General features: G+C 36.6%; 1 protein-coding gene across 9 annotated transcripts in view; it reads left to right on the forward strand.

The window, feature by feature from the left end:
* LOC144319118 (phospholipid-transporting ATPase ABCA3-like) overlaps nt 1–23,262 on the forward strand; it is a 194,698-nt gene that overhangs the window by 130,292 nt on the left and 41,144 nt on the right. For 8 of the 9 annotated variants that reach the window (XR_013385020.1, XR_013385019.1, XM_077906913.1 and 5 more), the window contains 7 exons: nt 84–255; nt 1,006–1,300; nt 8,255–8,501; nt 8,643–8,847; nt 10,014–10,233; nt 14,160–14,324; nt 16,256–16,443. Coding sequence is in view for 7 of the 9 variants with exons in the window: in XM_077906913.1 (XP_077763039.1) it covers nt 84–255; nt 1,006–1,300; nt 8,255–8,501; nt 8,643–8,847; nt 10,014–10,233; nt 14,160–14,324; nt 16,256–16,443 (1,492 nt within the window). In the remaining 2 variants the exon portion in view is untranslated. The remainder of the gene's footprint in view (nt 1–83; nt 256–1,005; nt 1,301–8,254; nt 8,502–8,642; nt 8,848–10,013; nt 10,234–14,159; nt 14,325–16,255; nt 16,444–23,262) is intronic. The other variant, XM_077906917.1, reaches the window with a different exon arrangement.

Here is a 23,262-nt window from a genome sequence, read left to right on the forward strand (position 1 = left end):
GTGACTTTCCCTAAATAAAACAGATTGAGGCTATACTCAAAATGAAATGTTTTGTGCTTTTTGTTGTTTATGTGTGTTTGTAGGGTCAATAACCTGGCAGATTCCCAAATGGATATTCAGGCTACCCACTTCCCTTTCTTGAAGGACCAAAAAATGGGACAAGATATGAAGTGGAATATGAATATGCCCAGATATCATGAGACATCTGTTTATTCTAGATTGAATGAAATGGCTAACATTAAATTTAATACTGGGGTGAGCAAAGTATGTTTGGTTTGGGTATAATATGTACATTTTGTTTAATATTTGAACTTAAAGGTGTTTGGAGTTTAGACATAGAAGATCCAGACAGATATGAACAAATGTGTGTTACAACCCCATTAATCTCCTGAAGCAGGAGAAATGGGTTCTGGATAAAGGTCATAGCTGCTAATTTCACTATTGTTAATTCCCAGAATCACTTTGAAAAGTTCTCATTTATTTTCTTATAAATTTCTCCTTTGTTCAGTTCCAAGACAAGACCCAAAGTTATGACTGTTATAATCAGAAGATATTCACTGACCAGGTTAGGGGCATTTTCTCACGATGAACCAAAGTTTGTATATCAAAACTTAGCAAAGCATAATAGTTATATACAAATTTTATGGGGATATTTCCCTCTAAAATTGACAAATAGACTATGGTTTAATATTAAATAAAATAAATTAATATAATTTTGTTTTTCTGATCAGAAGGACTCTAAGTATATTGATGAATAAAATAGTCTTGATAAGATTTTCAATGTAGTTAGATCAGAAACTACATATTAATCCTTTCCTTTAATACCTTGCACAAATAAAATTTTATGCCATCTTATTTTCTTGGGCTTAAGGATATATTTGTATATATGTGTATATCTGTGTGATAAAAATTTGGAGCATTTATATTAATGGATTTCACTATTAATTTCCTACTTGGGTCACCACCCATCATAATGCTTCTCCTATGTTTCTCTCCTCTTTTTAGTTTCCACTTTACTGTCAGCAATTTCATTCCATGTTTATAAAGAGAGCACTATTCACTTGGCGCAATTGGAAGTTGATGTTGCTACAGATATCAGTAATTTTGGTATTCACTACGTATCTCTTATTAACTGTACAGTTCCATTATGACCTACCCACCAGAGAACTGGACTTGAGTCAATATGGTCGAACAATTGTGCCTTACTCAATTTCAGGGAATTCTGATTTGGCTTTGAATCTCATAAATAATATTAAGATTTTTCTAAAACGTAAGAATCAAGAACTTTGGGAAGTGCCAGGTAAGACCCATAGGGGGAAAAAAAAAAAAGAGACTGCTGCTATATGAAGACCCATTCATATTATTTACAAAGAAAGCATTTAACTATGCTATTTAGTCACCTATTTCTTTCTTTTCCTACTAATTACCAGTATTTTAGAGGCAGTTAAATTGGGGGGTGGGAGGGTAATGAGGGGGAAAGGATACTTCAATACAACTTGCCACAAAAGTTAACAATTAATGGAGGCATTTGGAGATAGATTGTCTTTTAGCTAATTGCATAACCTTTCAGAGGATGAGTTAAAGAGCCAAAATACTGTATCGCTGTGAAATTAGCATAGAATTTTTATTCTGATCAAGATACAGAAATATTTCTCTAAGCTCTCAAGGCGAAATGTTGATTCCAAGATCTGAAGTTTGCCCTTCAGTCTACTATGTTCATCTTTTAAAAATAGATGGCAGAAGACTTAATAGATTGGCTCCTCAAAACTAATTTTTAGAAGGTAGTATAAATAATTTAATTTGTTCATTGCCTACTTTTGGTAAAAAAAAAAAAAACCATACTAAATACTATCTCTGCATTATCTTTCTTAATGATAAAAGCAACCCTTTTATGTAGGTTATTATTTATTCCTTTGTAGCAAATTACCCAAAACCTAGTGAATGGAAAATTCGAATTTTTTGGTATGCTGGAATGAACTCCTTCTCTCACAAAAGCAACAAAAATACTTGGAAAACAATTTAATAAATCAGCCAATTAAGAACACTGGAAGTTAACCAAAAGTACAGAACAAACTAAAAGGATTCTATTTAAAAAAAAAAAAAAAAAAAAAAAAAACCTGGGCAGCCCGGGCGGCTCAGCGGTTTAGTGCTGCCTTCAGCGCAGGGTCTGATCCTGGAGACCCGGAATCGAGTCCGGCGTCAGGCTTCCTGCGTGGCGCCTGCTTCTCCCTCTGCCTGTGTTTCTGCCTCTCTCTCTGTGTGTGTCTCTCTCATTAATTAATAAATAAAATATTAAAAAAAAAACCTACCAAACCTCTATAAAAACAGTAAAGTCTGTGGCATTTTAACTTAGAACTATTTCTATCACTTTCCTTCCTCAGCTCAGTGAAATGGTAGCCATGAAAAGCCTTAAAATTAGTTGAAAAAAAACTGATCTATATAGAGCTATATTAAAACCCCCATCCCTAGCTCACTGTCAATAATTTAAAATAGCAGGTCTCTGAAAAATTCCATTCCCAGGGGATTGTTCCTATTGCACAGGGCTCAGCTTTCTGGAGAAAAAAAAAAAAAACCTATCCCCCAGGGCATTAATAAATACAGCAGCAATCTACTGGTAACATCATCATCACAGTTGGCTAAGGCTGTGATTTCAGTTGAGCCAAACAAGAACGGGGCAAAAATTAATTTTAAAGGAATACCTGGAGAGCTAGATAACCAAAGTGAACTTTGAAAAGTTCTGAATAAATTTCAGAATAGTAGTGTGTATGACCATAAATGACCTAGGAAAAAAGACTGCAGTCAGAAACCTCTAGTTAATGTTGAGACCCTGCCAAGCAAGAAGTAAAAGTTGAGGCTGACTTGTAAACTTCCTTAAATTTGAAAGGTGTACCTTCATACACAGATCCCTTTGGCAAAGAATGGAAGATTTACTGGTTCTAGGCACTTAAATCTTTTAGCCGATTACTAAATTATGCTGACCCAGGGGTGAATCCTAGGAACCAGTTTTAAAAATGAAAGCCAAAATTTTTTAAGCCTTTCAGAGAAATAAGTGGCTGCACATGTAGATACCGAATCTATGGAATTAATCCATATAAGTCACTACCAAATGAACAGCAACAAGTTAAAAAAAATTAAAAGGCAGTAACAGCAAGCAAGGGATGAGGAGGTGAGTTCAGATATCAAAGTTGTTACACTATTTATCTTAAATGTTCAGTTTCCACAATAATAGTAACAGAGAAAGGAATTATGGGCTGAATTGTATCCCTTCAAAATTCATTAATGAAGTCGTACCCCCAGTACCTCAGAATGCAACTATATTTGGATATAATTTTTTAAAGATATTTATTTATTTATTTATTTATTTATTTATGTAATTTATGAGAGACACAGAAAGAGTAAGAGACATAGGCAGGGGGAAAAGCAGGCTCCCAACAGGGGGCCTGATGCAAGACTCGATCCTGACACCCCAGGATCTACCGTGAGCTGAAGGCAGATGCTTAACCACTGAGCAACCCAGGTGTCCCTGGGTGGGATATAACTTCTTTAAAGAAGTAATTAAGTATAAAACTTATTTAGGTCATTAGGGTCGCCCCTAATCCAATATGACTGGTATCCTTGTAAGAAAAGATTAGGGCACATTCATACTCAGAGGAAAGACCATGTGAAGATACAATGAGAAGACAGCCATCTGCAAACCAAAGAGAAAAGGCCTTCAGAAGAAACAAACCCTGCTGACAAGGTTGACTTGCATTTCTAGCCTCTAGAATTATGGGCAGATAAATTTCTGTTATTTAAGCTACCCATTCTGTGGTACTTTCTTATGGAAATCCCAGAAAACTAATACAGAAACAACCATATGGCCCAAACATTGAGGGGGAAGGGATGAAGCCAATAGATATCCTTGAGGGAGGCCAGATGTTGAACTTAATAGAGAAAGACTTTATTTTTTTAAAAAATAAATTTATTTTTTATTGGTGTTCAATTTGCCAACATACAGAATAACACCCAGTGCTCATCCCGTCAAGTGCCCCCCTCAGTGGCTGTCACCCATTCACCCTCATCTCCCACCCTCCTCCCCTTCCACCACCCCTAGTTCATTTCCCAGAGTTAGGAGTCTTTATGTTCTGTCTCCCTTTCTGATATTCCACACATTTCTTCTCCCTTCCCTTATATTCCCTTTCACTATTATTTATATTCTCCAAATGAATGAGAACATACACTGTTTGTCCTTCTCTGATTGACTTACTTCACTCAGCATAATACCTTCCAGTTCCATCCATGTTGAAGCAAATGGTGGGTATTTGTCGTTTCTAATGGCTGAGTAATATTCCATTGTATACATAAACCACATCTTCTTTATCCATTCATCTTTCGATGGACACCAAGGCTCCTTCCACAGTTTGGCTGTTGTGGACATTGCTGCTAGAAACATCGGGGTGCAGGTGTCCCGGCATTTCATTGCATCTGAATCTTTGGGGTAAATCCCCAACAGTGCAATTGCTGGGTAATAGGGCAGGTCTATTTTTAACTCTTTGAGGAACCTCCACACAGTTTTCCAGAGTGGCTGCACCAGTTCACATTCCCACCAACAGTGTAAGAGGGTTCCCTTTTCTCCGCATCCTCTCAAACATTTGTTGTTTCCTGCCTTGTTAGTTTTCCCCATTCTCACTGGTGTGAGGTGGTATCTCATTGTGGTTCTGATTTGTATTTCCCTGATGGCAAGTGATGCAGAGCATTTTCTCATGTGCATGTTGGCCATGTCTATGTCTTCCTCTGTGAGATTTCATGTCTTTTGCCCATTTCATGATTGGATTGTTTGTTTCTTTGGTGTTGAGTTTAAGAAGTTCTTTATAGATCTTGGAAACTAGCCCTTTATCTGATAGGTCATTTGCAAATATCTTCTCCCATTCTGTAGGTTGTCTTTTAGTTTTGTTGACTGTATCCTTTGCTGTGCAAAAGCATCTTACCTTAATGAAGTCCCAATAGTTCATTTTTGCTTTTGTTTCTTTTGCCTTCGTGGATGTATCTTGCAAGAAGTTACTGTGGCTGAGTTCAAAAAGGGTGTTGCCTGTGTTCTCCTCTAGGATTTTGATGGAATCTTGTCTCACATTTAGATCTTTCATCCATTTTGAGTTTATCTTTGTAGACAAAGACTTTAAATCAGCTATTACAAATATTTTCAAAATACTAAAGGAAATATATGTTTAAAGTATTAAAAGTATAGTAACTATGTCTCCACAAAAAGAATATTGATAAAGAAACTAATTTTTTTTAAAAACAGAGATTTTGTAGTTGAAAAGCATAACTGAGAATGGGAAAAAAGGTGGAAGGAAGATGGCGGAGTAGGAGGACTCCATCCACATTTTCAGTAACAGCAAGCAAGGGATGGGGAGGGGATATCAAAGTTGTTACTCTATTGTCCACATCCGAGTCAACAAACCAGAGAGTGATCCAAAGACTGGCAGAACAAACTACAACTAACTAAATATAGAGAAATTGCAGCTGAAGGGTTAGGAAGATCAGAAAGGCAGCAGGAGGCTGCCTGCAATAAGGAGGGAGCTGCAAGAGCAGAGAGGGCAGAGAACAAGACCCTCACAGCACAGAGCTCACATGGGGAAGACTAAGTACTGGAAGTCCTAGCCACAGCAGTCAGACAATGAAAAGAAATAAAAGACAAAATACCATATGATTTCACTCATGTTTGGAATTTAAGAAACAAAACAAACAAGCAAAGGGGAAAAAATAGAAGAGAAATCAAGAAGAAACAGACTCTTAATCATAGAGAACAAACTGATGGTTACCATAGGGGTGGTGTATGGGGGATGGACTAAATAGGTGATGGCAATTAAGGAGTTCATCTACCATGATGAGTACTGGGTAGCATATGGAAGTGTTGAGTTACTATATTGTACATTTGAAGCTAATATTACACTGTATGTTAACTAATTGGAGTTATAACTAAAAATGCTTAAATTTTTTTTTAAAAAATAGGAAAAGAAAAGCATGACTGAAATTAAAAGTTCACCAGAGGAGTTCAGCAACAGATTTGAATTGTCAGAAAAATGAGTCAGCTATATTGAAGGTGGATTTGTAGAGATTATCTAGTCTGTGGAACAGAAAGAAGAAAAATGGGGGGAGGGACAAATTCTGATAAACATGGAATAATAGCAAGCATGCCAATATATAAATAATGGGAGTACCAGAAGGTGAGGAGAATGATAAAAGGGGGAAAATGAAGAAATAATGGCTAAAACTTCTCAAATTTGGCAAAAAAAAAATCCACCATTAAAAAATACTAAAGAGACTTCTTCAGACTGAAATAAAAGGACACTAGTAACTTCAATCCATACAAAGAAATATGAGCATTGGGAAAGATAATTACATAGGTAAATATGAAAGAAGTATAGACATATTAACTCTTTTTGTCTAACACATTTAAAAAGACAATATCAGAAAGGAAGACAGAACATGAAAGACTCCTAACTCTGGGAAACGAACTAGGGGTGGTTGAAGGGGAGGTGGGGGGGTGGTGGGTGTGACTGGGTGATGGGCACTGAGGTGACAGGATGAGCACTGGGTGTTATTCTATATGTTGGCAAATTGAACACCAATAAAAAATAAATTTATAAAAATAAAAAAAATTTAAAAAGACAATTGCATAAAAGAATAGTTATGAAACTGTGTTAATGGACTTATAATATACAAAAGTGTAATTTTTACTATGATAATAGCACGAAGGGGGAGGAGGGAAGGGAACTATGTTGGAACAAAATTTCTGTACACTATCGGAAGTATGTTGGTGTTTACCTAAACTAATTAAATTGTAATTCCCCAGAGCAACCACTGAGAAAATAAACTTTAAAAAAACAGTAAGTAGTGAAAGGGATTGATTATAAGGGAAAGGAGGGGAACTGAGTGGGAAAAATTAGAGAGGGAGAGGAGAGACCCCTAACTCTGGGAAACAAACAAAGGGTTGCAGAAGGGGAGGTGGGCAGGGGGTTGGGATAACTGGGAGACGGGCATTGAGGAGGGCACTTGATGGGATGAGCACTGGGTATTATACCATATGTTGGCAAATTGAATTTAAATAAAAACAAATGAAAAGATAAATTAAAATAAAAATGAATAAATCAAAAAACCAGTAAAACAACAAAGGAATTTCATTGGTATAATACAAAATACATTTAACATAAAATGGCAGTTGTAGAGATTGGAACAAAAAAGGAGATAAGACATAGAAAATAAATAGCAAGGGTGCATAGGTGGCTCAGTCAGTCGAGCATCTGCCTTCAGCTCAGGTCATAATCCCAGGGTCCTGGGACCAAGCCCCGCATTGGGCTCCCTGCTCAGTGAGGAGTCTGCCTCACCCTCTCCCTCTGCCTCTGTTTTCTCTCTCTCTCTCTCTCTCTCTCTAATAAATAAATAAATCTTTTTAAAAATAAATAGCAAAATGACAATATAAGTCCTAGCAAATCAATAATTACATTAAATATAAATGGAGTAAACACTCCAATAAAAAGGCAGAGCTTTCCAAACTGGAATTTTATAAATCCAACTTAGGTGAAATGAACACAATCCTATAGGAGGAAAACACAAATTACTGCGACTCATAGTAGCAGTGAAAAGAAGACAGGGAATGCCTAGGTGGCTCAGTTGGTTAAGCATCTGCCTTTGGCTCAGGTCATGATCCCAGGATTCTGGGATTGAGCCCCATGTTGGGCTCCCTGCTCAGCCGAGAGCCTACTTCTCCCTCTGCCCGCCCACCCCCGCTCATTCTCTTTCTCTCGCTCCCAAATAAATACACAGAAACTTTTTTTAAAAAATCAGACTGAATATTATTAGGATAGCAGTTCTTTCTAAAGTGATCCTATAGATTCAATGCAATTCTTATCAAAATACCAAAAGACTTTGGAGAAATGGCAAACCAATTTTAAAATGTGTATTAAAATGCAAATTACCTAGAATAACCAAAATAACTTTGAAAAAAGAATAAGCCATGCTTGTTTTAGGCAAGAGTAAAGCAAGAAATTCTTAGTAACTTACTGTTTTTTTCAAGTTATAGACTATATGTGAGATTATTGTAGGGATTAGTGATGGAGTGGAATTCTTGAGGAGTAACAAAGATTTGAAATAACCATTATGGGAGGCTGGAAAGGGAAAAGATACAAGGAAAAATATTTTTGTTTTTCCTCTCCAACTTAAGTAGTAGGTTATTTATTACATGTTGACCCACTGACAAATTTCTTTATTTTAGGTAAAGTAACAAAATATCTAATGGAAAACAAAGAGTTTCGTGACTTCTCCATTACTGCACTTTCCATTGAGGTTGAGGAAAACAAAACAATACTTACTGTTTTATTCAATAATGAGGCATACCATTCAGCTGCAACATCATTGGCAGTGTTAGACAACGTTCTTTTTATGTCACTTTCTGGCCCCAATGCTTCCATTAAAGTTGCCAACAAGCCTCAACCTCTCCCTCTTCATGGCTCTCACATAATGTATGTATGACTTTCCTTTTACTAGAATTGAGCCTTAATATTTCGCTTGCTAGCTGGCCATATATACTTGAAAATAGCTACTAAAATCATTTTCTACTTATATGTCATAATTTCTTTTATCATTTATTTCATCCTCTGTAGGCCTAAAAATGGATTGCAAATAGTAATATGCTTGGCTTTCAGCCTGGCTGTTTTGATTGGTACCTTTTGCCTTCAGACAGTGACTGAGAGAACAACTAGGGGAAAGCACATCCAATTTGTGAGTGGGGTCTCTGTACTTACTTACTGGCTCTCTGCTCTTCTGTGGGATCTCATCTACTTCTCCATTTTCTGCTGCTTACTCCTGGTGAGTGTTACTGATGTTGCATGAAGATTTATTGTACAATGTCACCCACAGGAAATTCCTATTCAACGATTTGTGTCCCAAAATAAAACTTGTAAAGAAATTTGGAACTACTTTGGTTTATTATGCCAGAGAATATATTGTGGAAACCTCATTATAGAAATGTTCTCCCTCATATTTTTTCAGTTGGGGAGAACATATTTCTTTGAAAAGTATTTCTTGAATTGTCTTCCCATGTGATTGCTCAGCATTATGCATGGTCCAAAAACTACTCTAAAGAAATGAGGGCTATTACTTGTCACTTGTCCCTTATTTTTATTCCTCACTATGTCCCTTCTACTCATATAGATAAGCAATTGTGCACTAATTCCCAATGCTGAATCCTCTGGTTGGAAATTGGACAGCATCACACAGTTTATAATTGTGGCTTAAATGAAACTTCCTGTTACTATTCACCAGCAGCACCACCACCCCACTCCCATTCCACCACTTTCATACCGCAAATCCAAGCTCGCTGGGTCAGCAAAACAGATGTAGTTTTTACTTGGACACCCAATTTTAGACATTGAGGATGTGGTATAAAGAGCAAGCAAGGATGGTATAACATCTTTTAATGTAATTATTTTGCTCATTAGTGAACTTTGCAACTTCTTTTGTTTTAGATGCATATTTGAGGGAGAAGGAGAGGTAAAGCTATATAGTTTCTAGGGGTAAGCACATGGATAAAAGAGATAAAGTTCTGGGGTGCCTGCATAGCTCAGTTAAGCATCTGCCTTCAACTCAGGTCATGTTCCCTAGGTCCTGGAATAGAGCCTCACCTTGGACTCCCTGCTCAGTGGGGAGCCCACTTCTCCCTCTCTCTCTGCCTCTCCACACCCCACACACACTCACTTGTGTGCGCCCTCTCTCTCTCTCTCAAATAAATGAAGAAAATCTTAAAAAACAAAACAGATAAAGTTCCTTTCTGTACAAGAGGTACTGGGGAAGAAGTAGTTTACCTCAGGTTGATAAACTAAGGCCTTTATTTTTAATGGGTAAAGTGATTGAAGTAATGAATAGTTCTGTGCTTTAATGAAGGCAGGGCTTGCTATTTTATAAATTTTCTGGCTTGACTTCTTATTGCTCAATGTCCTTCACCCTGCACTTAACCTCTGCACTCTGTGTCTCAGGGAGTGTTCACATACTGCAGAATGGATGCATTTGTTGCAAATTACAACTTTCTGGATACAATGATGATCCTTATGCTATATGGTTGGTCTGCTGTACCTCTCATGTATCTTGGAAGCTTCCTGTTTTCTAGTAGTACTGCTGCCTACATCAAGCTCACCCTCTTTAACTACTTTTCAACTATTTTCAGTATCAGCATTTACATCATAAGACAGCACTATGGTAAGAACTTCACACAATTTGCCCTTTCTCTAGGAAATATGTTAGATAAATAAGGATGAAAGAGCTTGAGGATAAAAATATTAATTGCTAAGCATTTACTTTATAATAATCTGAAAACCTGTGCTTTTTGAAAATCAGCAAATATTTATCAAATGAGTATGTGAGAAAGAGTTTGAATAAGAGAAGGAGGAAGAGAGGAAATGGGGAAGAGAAAGGAAGAAAGAGAAAGAATTTAAGCCCTTCAAAGGTTCTGGACTCAGTATCACTCTAGCCTCATGAAAGAGTTAGAAGAATAAGAGATTATAAGTATGCAATCATTGATTTCCTTTGAAAGATCCCCCATCTCCACCTCAAGACATGGCTCTTCAGTTTTTACCCATCTTTAGCACTTTGGAGCAAGATGGGAAGACTGGAGAGTGGAAAGTCTTCTGTATGACTCTTCCCTAATTTGATGAAGCACATAATCTTGAACTTCCTAATTAGAATTTTCTTCAGAAGGAAATACAATATGCAATAAATGTAATCATCATTAAACCGGTTTATTCCTTTCAGGCCTGGTTTTAGCAGGATCCCATCTTTCTTCTCTGATTATGAAATTTATTTTTTTTAAGTTTTTTTTTTTTTTTTTAATTTATGATGGTCACACAGAGAGAGAGAGAGGCAGAGACATAGGCAGAGGGAGAAGCAGGCTCTATAAACCGGGAGCCAGACGTGGGATTCGATCCTGGGTCTCCAGGATCGCGCCCTGGGCCAAAGGCAGGAGCTAAACCGCTGCGCCACCCAGGGATCCCTGATTATGAAATTTAAAGAGAGGCAGACTCTCCTGGTGATTGATTATCGCAGATAAGATTTGTTTTTTTTAATACTTTTTAAGAAGATTTTATTTATTCATGAGAGACGCAAAGAGAGAGGCAGAGACATAGGCAGAGGGTGAAGCAGGCTCCCTGCGGGGAGCCCTGATGCGGAACTCGGGACTCGATCGCGACCTAAGCCAAAAGCAGAGGCTTACCCACTGAGCCACCCACGTGCCCCTATTTGTTTGTTTTTAGAACATTCCTTTTTAACTTCTTTTAAACATGAATTTTGAATTGTATTCAACCTGCCTCAAGTTGCAGAATCCCACCAAAAGAGGCTTCCAGACTCATTCCCTAACTTTATGCCTTGGCCTACCACAAAATGAAATTTAGTGTGTGAACTAGAAATAACTTTTTTATCCTTTTGCCCACCTCTGCAAAAAGTAGTATTATGCCATGGGGGAAAGGTTTGAGCCCCTGAATAATAGGCTAAAAGTGAAGTCGGAGTTATGCATTCATGCTCATTCCCTGCAATAATGATACTATTATCAATCACTTTTATACTACCTACAGATTCTACCATGGTCTCCCTATTAATTGATCATGTTACCCATTCAGTCTTGCATGTATTTCTTTCCTAAAATTTTCCTCTCCTAGTAACTTAAACCATTGGACTCTTGCACTAACGTCCATTTATTTTCCCTGACCCCAGGTGGAACTGAAGGTCATTTCTCAGAGCAGGCTCTCTGTCCCTTCTCTCTCAGTGAATCCTTTTCCCTATAAGCAGCCAGACTATAACTTCCTCAGATTCTCCTAACAGAAAATAATAGTTAAGTAGTAATGTTAATCTTCACTATTATATTCATTTCTGAGACTTTATTGTCTGACCATAGTGTATGGTCTTAAACTAGAAGAATCCGTATTTCCTGCCACTAGGGGCACACTGAAGCAGCAACCTTGATTTTGCTTTTATCTAAAACCCAGATACTACGAGTTTTCTGAATTCCAGTATCTAATTATGAAGACTCTTCTCTTGGAGTGTGGTTTCATGAACCTGTTGGTTTAGTTCTTGGATTAAGATAAAATTTGTTGGGGCTCCTGGGTGGCTCAATCAGTTAAATGTCTTGCCTTCCACTCAGGTCATGATCCCAGGGTCCTGGGATAGACCCCCAAGTCAGGCCCCCAGCTCAGCGGAGAGTCTGCTTGTCCCTCTGCCCCTCTCTCTACTCATGCTGACACTCGTGCTTTCTCTCTCTCTCTCTCTCTAATAATAAAAATAAAATATTTTTAAAGTAAAATAAAATTTGTCTGCAAGAGATACTGAGTTTAGAAAATCAATTCCATTCCTGTAGTTGAAAAAAATAACTCTGATTACCATTCTGTCCTTCTTGATTGTTGTTTCCTACCTTGTTTCTAATAGGTAAGTTCTGCCACCTGGCTCCTCCATTCTAGGATCCCATTGTTCCCACTGATACCAAGGAGCCAAATTCCATTGCAATATACCTTAGCAGCATCTTCACCCTACAGAAGACAATCAACACAGAGCTCTTCAAGAGTATTTATTTTTACCTTTCATTGAAGTATAACTTGCATAAAGTGCAGAGACCATAAATGCACAGCTTGGTAAATTTTCACAAAGTGGCCATATTAGTAAAACATCCCTCTTCCCTAGACAGAATTTCCCATGGGTCTTAATCAACCAGAAGTCAGAGAGCAAAGAAATCCCTGATTACATTTATACAGATAATCTTCCCAGGACAGAAAATGTAATGGAGAAAGGTGGAGTGTTAATTTGAAGGGACAAATAGAAGAAATGTGACACAGAGGCTATTGGATTTGGCAATGAGAAATTCAGTGTAGATTTCCATGTTCAGAGGGATGAAGGAATGAAAATTGTGAATTGACCTTCCATGTAAAACAATAATATACATTGGATTTTAAATTGTTGGGGGTTTTTTTGCAAGCATTTCTATTTGTTTATTTCAGGTGTAGAATTTAGTGATTTATCACTTACATCAGCGCTCACATACATACAGTGCTCATCACAACAAGTGCCCTCCTTAATACTCATCACCCATTTAGCCCATCTCCCCCACCTCCCTTCCAGCAACCCTCAGTTTGTTCTCTATAGTTAAGAGTCTGTTTATGGGTTGCCTCTTTTCTCACTCTATGTTCATATTTTCTCCCCAAATGTTCATCTCTTTCATTTTTTAAATTTCACACGAGTAAAATCATATGGTATTTGTCTTTCTCTGACTTATTTCACTTAGCATAATACACTGTAGCTCCATCCATGTTGTTGCAAATGTCAAGATTTCGTTCTTTTTTATGGTGGATAATATTCCATTGTGTATATGTGTGTGTGTGTGTGTGTGTGTGTGTGTATCTCACATCTTTATCCTTTCATCAGCCGATGGACATTTGAGCTCTTTCCATAATTTGGCCATTGTTGATTATGCTTCTATAAATATTGGCGATTAAAAGTTGCTTAAACTTTTCAAATACCTCATTGATCTAGCAAGAAATTTCAGAATGCAGAGGCTGGGGCACCTGAGTGGCTCAGTTGGGTAAGTGTCTGCCTTCAGCTCAGGTCATGATTCCAGGGTCCTGAGATTGAGCCCCTCATGGCGCTCCCTGCTCCCTACCTGCTTCTCCCTCTCCCTCTGCCTGCCACTCTTTCTGCTTATGCTCTCAGTCTCTCTCTGTATCAAATAAATAAAATCTTTAAAAATAAAAAAGAATGCAGAGGCCAACAATAAAGTGAAATTCAGAATCCAATAATTTTCCGTTTTGTAGCCCATATGGGGAACAGAGAAGAGTAGAAAGACCTAGAGCCAAGATGTGGGGGGTTTAATAGCAGACCCACACATACAAAGGGAAGGAATCAGATCCTGGGGAAGCACTGTTTGGAAAAGTCTCCTCTTGAACTCTGTAATTGACAAATCCATGCCATGAGCTATTGAGGAATGAGTTTAGTGACTTAATAACTATATTTTCTCAAGGATAATCTGTTAGATCGATAATTCTCTGGTTTACCAGATGAATGTTTAGTCGTCTTGGGGAAGTCTGTTGTTATAGGAAGTTCATTATTTTCTGATAATTAAAGCTAATCTATCATCTTTTTCATCATAGACCTTGATTTTCCTCACTACATCAGAACCCTCATAGATAGTGTATTAGTGATGCTTCCTAGCTACAACTTTGCAATGAGTATCAGCAAATTCTTTAATGATTATGAGATGAAAAAGCTGTGTACCAGACAATTTCCAAAGATATATGTGAACTGCAGTAAGACATGTGAGTATCTCAGGCTCCTTAGGTCCTTAAAAACAACCTATTCCTTTCAGGTGTTCACATTTAACATTATATTCTGAAAGATAAACCCATTCTTCCTCCAATGAAGATAGTCAGGCTTGCTGTTTTGAATATGTTTCTGTACCAAAGTTATTTTCACAGACTGGGAGGTGGGGGAGCGGGGAGGGAAGCATAATAATAAAATCTAAGATAAATTTCATGAAGTCACCACCACCAGATCTTGGTATATCATACTATGTGAAAAAACTTTATGTATATAATTTTAAGCCTTCACAGCACCCTAAAAGTTAGCTATTATTATCTCAGTTTTATAAATGAGGAAACTGAAGTCCTTATTTGAACTGAATATTAAGTTAGTTCCCTGGGCCACTAAGCTTTAAGTGTAACACAGGTAAAGAAAGGTAAATTCACAGCCAGATCAAAATTGGAAAAAATTAAAGGCATTCTATTAAATCTTCCATATTTCATATTTCAAATTGATTTTTTAAATTGAGAAATAACAAGCATATTTACTCTGAATGTGTGTGTGTGTGTGTAATTCATTCTGGAACCAAATAATTTATATGTTGCCACAGAAAGAAAATTAAGTCATATTTCCCTAAATCAGTACAGGTTGAAATATACCTCTTAATCTGGAAATAGCAAATGGATTATATTTTTTGCAATCTCAAGATTGCTTTGGGTATTTGGGATCTTTTGTGGTTTCATACAAATTTAGGATTATTTGTTCTACTTCTGTGAAAATGCTGGTGGTATTTTGATAGGGACTGCATTAATGTGTTTTTGCTATGGGTAGTATGGACATTTAAACAATATTTGTTCTTCTAACTCATGAGTACGGAATGTATTTCCATTTCTTTGTGTCTTCTTCAATTTCTTTCATCAGTGTTTTATAGTTTTCAGAGTACAAGTCTTTCACCTCTTTGGTTAGGTTTATTCCTAGGTATTTTATTATTTTATTTTCTTTTTGTGCAATTATAAATGAGATTGATTTCTTAATTTCTCTTTCTTCTGCTTCTGTATTCCATTTATATAAAATGTCCAAAGTAGGCAAATTCATAGAGACAGTAGATTAGTGGTTACCAGTGGCTAGAGGAAGGGGGATTAAAATGACTGGTTCATAGATACTGGGTTTTCTTTTGGGGTAATGAAAATGTTATGTATCTAGGTAGTGGTAAGTTTGCAGAACATTGTGAATGTATTGCCACTGAATTGTACAGTTTAAAAAGGTCAGTTTTATGTGTATTTTGTTACAATAAAACATTGCATTTTTGCATATTGGCACATCAGAAAATACAATTCTGAGGAAAAACGGTGATGTATCTCACATCTCAGAGATGTCTGTTATTTGCATATCTAGAATTTAGCTGTTGGTATTAGTTAATTTTCTCTGTAGTAAACCCAAAAACTATAAGCCACTGTCCATTTCAACTGTTTGTTGTTTTCTTCCTTATGATTATTGCCATTATATTCTTTTCCTACTTAAAACTTTTACCTATTTATAGAATAAAAGTTTTTCTCACTTTAAAGGACTTTAATTATTTGACATGGCCTACAATAATCGTTAGGTATGCCACAAATACCTTTAATTTATTTGTTTTCTTCATTACTAAGCATTGTATTTATGGAGGCTCATCCTTTAAAATTCATTGAGTATGTTGTAATGTTATCTCCCATCCAAACTGGTAAAAACTAGAGGAAAAAAATCACTGGCAGAAAAACTATTATAAAAACTATAGATATCCAGAAAGATAACAGAAATGAATAAAATATTAAAATAATTATTTTCCATATTCTATACTTCTTTAAATCGAATTTAAAATTCATTTGATCCTATATTTCTTAAATTTGGTGTCATCTTAGACTTTGCATCAGTTTTTAAAGTAAGGCTATCTCTCTTTTATCATTCTCAGTTATCAAGAACAGTGTCTATAATTTTGGAAAACATGGGATTGCAAAATTTTTGATTGCATTGGCTATCTTGGGCTTATTTTATCTACTTTTGCTTTTGTGTCTGGAGACTACATCCTGGAGCCTGGAAAACTTTGTCTTTCATAAAATTATATCTAATGTCCACAACATATTCACAAAAGGCAAGAAGGTAAGTGACTAACATAGACTTTAGATACAACTCAAAGAAAGCTCACTATTAGGCCAAAATGTATGAACATACATATTCCTACCTCTATTACTTGATAAATAAAATATCACACAATTATGTCAAGATCTAACTGGAACTAATTTGAATCATAAGTCTCTCATTTTAACTGGATTGACTATGATAGAAAGCACTGCTTTTTGCACATACAGTCTGAGTTGTATTTAGCTGTAAATATGGAATTGACTTTTTAAAAACTATGTAGTAGAGTGCCTAGGTTGCTCAGCTGGTTAAGTGTCTGGCTCTTGATTTCAGCTCAGGTCATGATCTCAGGGTTGGATTGAGCCCCCATGTTGGGCTCTGCAGTTAGCAGGGAGTAAGCTTGAGATTCTCCCTCTCTCTCCCCCTTAAATCAATAAATAAATCTTTATTTATTTTATAGAAAACAAAAAACTATGTAATATTGTAGGGCTTCATGGCTTCTACCAGTCAGATTGTTCATTACTTCTTTATATAGCTCTCATGATTTCACATAAGCTCAGGGTTTTGCTTAGGATTTTAAAAATTATTTTAGGGATCCCTGGGTGGTGCAGTGGTTTGGCGCCTGCCTTTGGCCCAGGGCGTGATCCTGGAGACCCGGGATCGAGTCCCACGTCGGGCTCCCGGTGCATGGATCCTGCTTCTCCCTCTGCCTGGGTCTCTGCCTCTCTTTCTCTCTCTGTGTGTAACTATCATAAATAAATAAAAATTTATTTAAAAAATTATTTTAATGGTCCATCCATTCAATTACTGAATTCCTTCCAGTCTATACTTGAACCTCTTGATGCAGGAACCACTATATCTGTCTCTCTGTAATTTCATTCATCTGAATTCTGTCCCTGGGTGCTATTCTGGGATGGCTCTAGATCTTGGCCATAAATTTCTCTGAGTCTGCATATCCTTACTATTTTACAAGGAAAGATATCTTGAGACCATATGGTCTCTTCCACCACTTGGAATTTTAATTAGGATGAGAAAAAAATCACAATTATCTATGAGAATTAAAAGGTCCTATTTTCCAGAGTGACTGCACAGTATGCATTCCCACCAACAGTGCTAGAGGGTTCCCCTTTCTCCACTTCCTCACCAACACCTGTTATTTCTTGTGTTTCTGATTCAAGCCATTCTGACAGTGTCAAATGACATTTCATTGTAGTTTTGATTTGTGTTTCCCTGATAATCAGTGATGTTGAGTATCTTTACATGTGTCTGTGGGCCATATGGATATTCTCTTTGGGAAAATGTTTATTCATGTCTTCTGTCCATTTTTTAACTGGATCATTCATTTTTTGAATATTGACTTTTATAAGTTCTTTATTTATTTTGGATGCTAATCCTTCATCAGATATGTCATTTGTGGGACACCTGGGTGACTCAGTCAAGTAAGCATCCAACTCTTGATTTCAGCTCAGGTCATGATTTCAGGTCTGAGATTGAGCCCAGTGTAAGGCTCCATGCTAAGCATGCAGACTCCTTAAGATTATCTCTCCAGGGGCACCTGTGTGGCTCAGTTTCTTGAATGTTTGACTCTTAGTTTTGGGATCATGATCCCATGATCTCAGGTCATGGGATCAAGCACTGCATTGGGCTTGCACTACTTTCTCTCCCTCTCTCTCTCTATAGATAGTAGATAGATGATAGATAGATAGATAGATGATAGATAAATAGATAGATAGATACATACATAGATATAGATAGATATAGATACATAGACATATAGATATAGATATAATTTTCAAATATCTTCTCTCACTCCATAGGTTTTCTTTTAGTTTTGTTGATTGTTTCCTTCACTGTGCAGAAGCTTTTTATTTTGATGAAGTCCCAATAACTTATTTCTGCTTTTGTTTCCTTTCCTCAGGAGAAACATCTAGAAGGAAGTTGCTATGTCAAAGAGGTTACTGCCTGTATTCTCCCCTAGGATTTTTATGATTTCCTATCTCACCTTTAGGTCTTTAATCCATTTCAAATTTATTTTTGTGAATGGTGTAAGAAAGTGGTCCAGTTTCATTCTTTTGCATGTTGCTGCCCAGTTTTCTGAACACTATTTGTTGAAGAGACTGTCTTTTTCCCATTGGATATTCTTTCCTGCTTTTTTAAAGATTAATTGACCATATAGTTGTGGGTTCATTTTTGAGTTTTCTATTCTGTTTCATTGATCTAGTATCTATTTTTGTGCTAGCACCATACTGTTTTGATCACTTCAGCTTTGTAATGTAACTTGAAGTTTCCAGCTTCGCTTTGCTTTGTTTTTGCTTTTTTTAAAAAAGATTTTATTTGTTTATTTGAGATAGACAGAGATAGCAACAGAGAGCACAAGAGGAGAGGAGAGGGGGAAGCAGGCTCCCAGCTGACTAGGAAGCCCAATGCAAGTGCTCAATCCCAGCACCCTGGGATCATGACCTGAGCCAAAGGCAGACATTTAACCAACTGAGCTACCCAGGCTCTCATGCTTTGCTTTCTCAAGGCTGCTTTGGCTATTCAGGGTCTTTTGTGGTTCCATTTAAATTTTAGGATTATTTGTCCTAGCTCTGCAAAAAAAAATGCTGTTGGTATTTAGATAGGGATTGCATTTAATGTGTAGATTGCTTTGGGTAATATAGACTTTTTATAAAGAATATTTGTTCTTCCACTCCATGAGCATGGAATGTCTTTCCATTTCTTTATGTCATTTTCAGTTTCTTTCATCAGTGTTTTATGGTTTTTAGAGTACAGATCTTTTACTTCTTTCTTAGGTTTATTTCTAAGTATCTTATTGTTTTTTGGGCAATTCTAAATGAGATTGATTCTTTAATTTCTTTTTATACTGCTTCATTATTGGTATGTAGCAATATAACAGATTTCTGTATGTTGATTTTTATATCCTGCAACTTTACTGAATTCATCTATCAATTCTACATTCGTGTGTGTGTGTGTGTGTGTGTGTGTGTGTGTGTGTGTGGTGTCTTTCCACATTCTACATTGAGGATTATGTTGTCTGCAAATAGAGAAAGTTTGGCTTCTTTCTCGCCAATTTGGATGCCTTTTATTTCTTTTTGTTGTCTGATTGCCATGGCTAGGACTGCCAGTACCATGTTAAATAACAGTGATTAGGGGTGCCTGGGTGGCTGAGTCAGTTAAGCATCTGTCTTTGGCTCAGATCATGATCCCAGGGTCCTTGAATCAAGCCCCATATCAGGCTCTCTGCTCAGTGGTGAGTCTGCTTTTCCCTCTCCCTCTGCCCCTCCCCCTGTTCCTGCTCTCTCGCTCTCTCTCAGATAAATAAATAAAATCTTTTCTAAAAGCCATTTTAAAATGCCTGGGTGGCTCAGTGGTTGAGCATCTGCCTTTGACTCAGAGTGTGATCCTGGGGTCCCAGGATTAAGTCCCGCATCGGGCTACCCACAGGGAGCCTGCTTCTCCTTCTGCCTGTCTCTGCCTCTCTCTGTGTGTCTCTCATGAATAAATAAATAAAATCTTTAAAAAAAAAATAAAACAGTGATGAGAGTTGACATCCTGTCTTGTTTCTGACCATAGAGGAAAAGCTCTCAGTTTTACCACATAGATGATGATATTAGCTGTGGGTTTTCTCCATAGATGGCCTTTATTATGTTGACATATGTTCTCTATAACCCTACTTTTATCATGAATGAATGTTATACTTTGTCAAATGCTTTTTCTGCATCTGGTGAAATGATCATATGGTTCTTAGCCCAGATCCCCCTTCAGGGAAGAAGTTGATGCCCCCAGCTTTTGGGAGCACTATCTTCAGATAATTTTCAATTGTAATTATCTTTATAGATTGCTTCATCTACAAAAATTCTTGTCTTCCAAGGTGACACTTCTTCCCAGATGGCCTGCATCCAATCACTTACAGATACAAAAGTAAAATGTTTGGTCATCTCAATGCCTCTCAAACAACTTCAGGCTTCCTCCCAGGGGGTCAACTGAGGATGTCCTTTGGCCTGACTCCTCTCTTTACCTATTCCTGATTCCTTCCTCTCCTTTACACAGGTTTTGGCCCCAAGGGAACTCTACCTGCAGATTAGTACCAGGAGAGTTCTAATAAGTAAGAATATAATAAGATAGAGTTTTAGGACTAGATGATTCCCCACTGTCAATGAGGGCCATGTTACTGATGGAAAAGGAAACACAGATTTCCTCTGACACAAAGTAATGTTCCAGTTGTTAAAATTTTCACCAGTGCTGAATTGGGATGATATGTCAGGAAGAGAATGCACTAATTGATAGATATAACAAGGAATCAAGAAATATGGGGGAAAATAGCAACCATTAGAACAATGGAATTGTGAGACTGTTGCTAAACTCCTTACTCTATAAAAGGCAGAGAGTTATTAGTAAGAGAGCTCTATTTTCCTTCAGTGGAAAAGCAAAGAAAAGTGAGTACTTAGGCTCAAGGTCTAATTTTCAGATTTGATGAGCTCCAGGAAGGTCAAATCCAACCAAGGCAGATCTGCTATGCCAAGATCACAGCTCTTATTAGAAAAGAATGGAACCCTGACACATAGAATAGGAACATCTGAGTTAATGACCCAAAAATCTTAAATTTCCAGATTCCCCTGAACACAAAGAGTCTACAGAAGTGGCATACTTCTCTCTGTTAAGAAGTCACACTCCCTTCTCAGGTGAAGAAAATATGGAAATCTCCTCTGCAAAACAACATGTGCCTATTCACAGCTTTTGGTGAATAGTCAAATAGTCAATAGTCAAATAGTCCCTCACTAATCAGTAGAAAACAAAGACAAAGTCAGTGAAGAACTATAAGACACAACCAACTAGATCTAGATGATATTTATAGAACACTCCCCCTAATAAGAGTATTTCACATGGAAACTTCACCCAAAATACCATTCACAATTTTTAAAGAAATAATGCAGAGTGTTTTCTGATTATCTTGAAATTAAGCTACAAATGAATAATAAAAATATAACAGGAGAACATCTATAAGCATTGGGAAATTAAACAACATACATCTCTGGAATCCTCCATCAAAGAGGAAATTAAGAAATATTTTGAACTGAATGAAAATGAAACCAAAACATACCAAATTTGTGGGATGTGCCTAAAGCAGTGTTTTATGGGAAATTTATAGTATTAAATGGTTTACATTATTATTGAAAAAAAGTCCCATTTTATTTTTCCTTCCCTTTCCCTATGTTCATCCATTTTGTTTCTTAAATTCCACATACAAGTGAAATCATACGGTATTTTTGTCTTTCTTTTTTTATTTTTTTTATTTTTGTCTTTCTTTGACTTGCTTCACTTAGCATAATAACCTCTATTCCATTCACATCATTGCGAATGGCAAGATTTCATTCTTTTTGATGGCTGAATAATATTCATATATATATATAAGATGTGATATATATATATCACATCTTCTTTATCCATTCATCTGTCAGTGGGCATCTGGGCTCCTTCCATATTTTAGCTATTGTGGACATTGCTGGTATAAGCATTGAGGTGCAAGTACCACTTCAATACATATACCGATACAAACCAATACATGTTTGTATCCTTTGGATAAGTACCTAGTAGTTCAATTGCTAGGTCATAAGGTAGCTCTATTTTTAACTTTCTGAAGAATCTCCATACTGTCTTCCAGACTGGCTGTACCAGTTTGCATTCCCACCAACAGTGTAAGATGGTTCCCCTTTCTCTGCATCCTTGCCAATATCTGTTGTTTCTTGAGTCTTTAATTTTAGCCATTCTGAGAGGAAGGCAAACCATAAGAGTCACTAAACTCTATGAAATAAACTGAGGATTACTGGAGGGGAAGTGAGGGGGGTAGAATAATTGGGTGATGGGCATTAAGGTGGGCACTTGGAATGAGTACTGGGCATTATATGCAACTGACGTATGACTAAATTCCACCTCTGAAACTTTAGAAGAAAAAAGAAGGTCCCAGGTTAATGACTGAAACTTCCACCTCAATAAATTAGGATAAAAAGAGCAAAAGAGACTCAGAGCAGGCAAAAGTAAATAAAAATAAAAGAAATAAAACTGCAAACAGAAAAGCAATTGAGATAAATTAATGAATGCAACCAAAAACTAATTTAAAAAATGATTGTAATTGATAAGCCGATAGCCAGAGTAATCATGAAATAGAAACATACTACCAGTATGAGGACAGGAAGAGCTACCACTATGGATACCACAGAAATTGAAATCCAGTCTATCTCATAAATTTGTCACCTTCTATGAAACAGAACAATTTGTAGAAAGACACAAACTATCAAAACTCACTCAAGAATAAAGAAACTAGTTTTATTTCAATTAAAGACATGTGCATATATAAAGCCTCCAAAAAAGAAAATGCTAAGCCTATAATTTCACTTATGAATTCTACCAAATTTTAAAGAAGAAATAGCATCAATTCTGCATTACTTCTCCCAGAAAGTAGAAATGGGAACATTTTCCAATTCATTTTGTGAAACCATCATCCTATACCAAAATGGAGAAATTACAAGAAACCAATATCCCTCATGAACACAGACACACAAGTTCTCAACAAAATATTCATAAACTGAACCCAAGAATATATGGAAGGAATAATACACCATGAACAAGTGGAGCTTATTCCATAAATATAAAGCTAGTTTAATATTTGAAAATTTGTTACTCACAATGTTAATAATCTCAAGAAGAAAAACCACACCTTAACACCAATTGTTGCAAAAAAAAAAAAAAAAGCATTCAACATCCATTTGTGATTTTTTAAAAGACTGCTAAGGAAAGAAAGGAAACATTTCAACCTAATAAATGGCCTCTACTTATACAGTC

This window comes from Canis aureus, chromosome 8 (genome assembly GCF_053574225.1).
Source record: "Canis aureus isolate CA01 chromosome 8, VMU_Caureus_v.1.0, whole genome shotgun sequence".
NCBI lineage: Eukaryota > Metazoa > Chordata > Mammalia > Carnivora > Canidae > Canis > Canis aureus.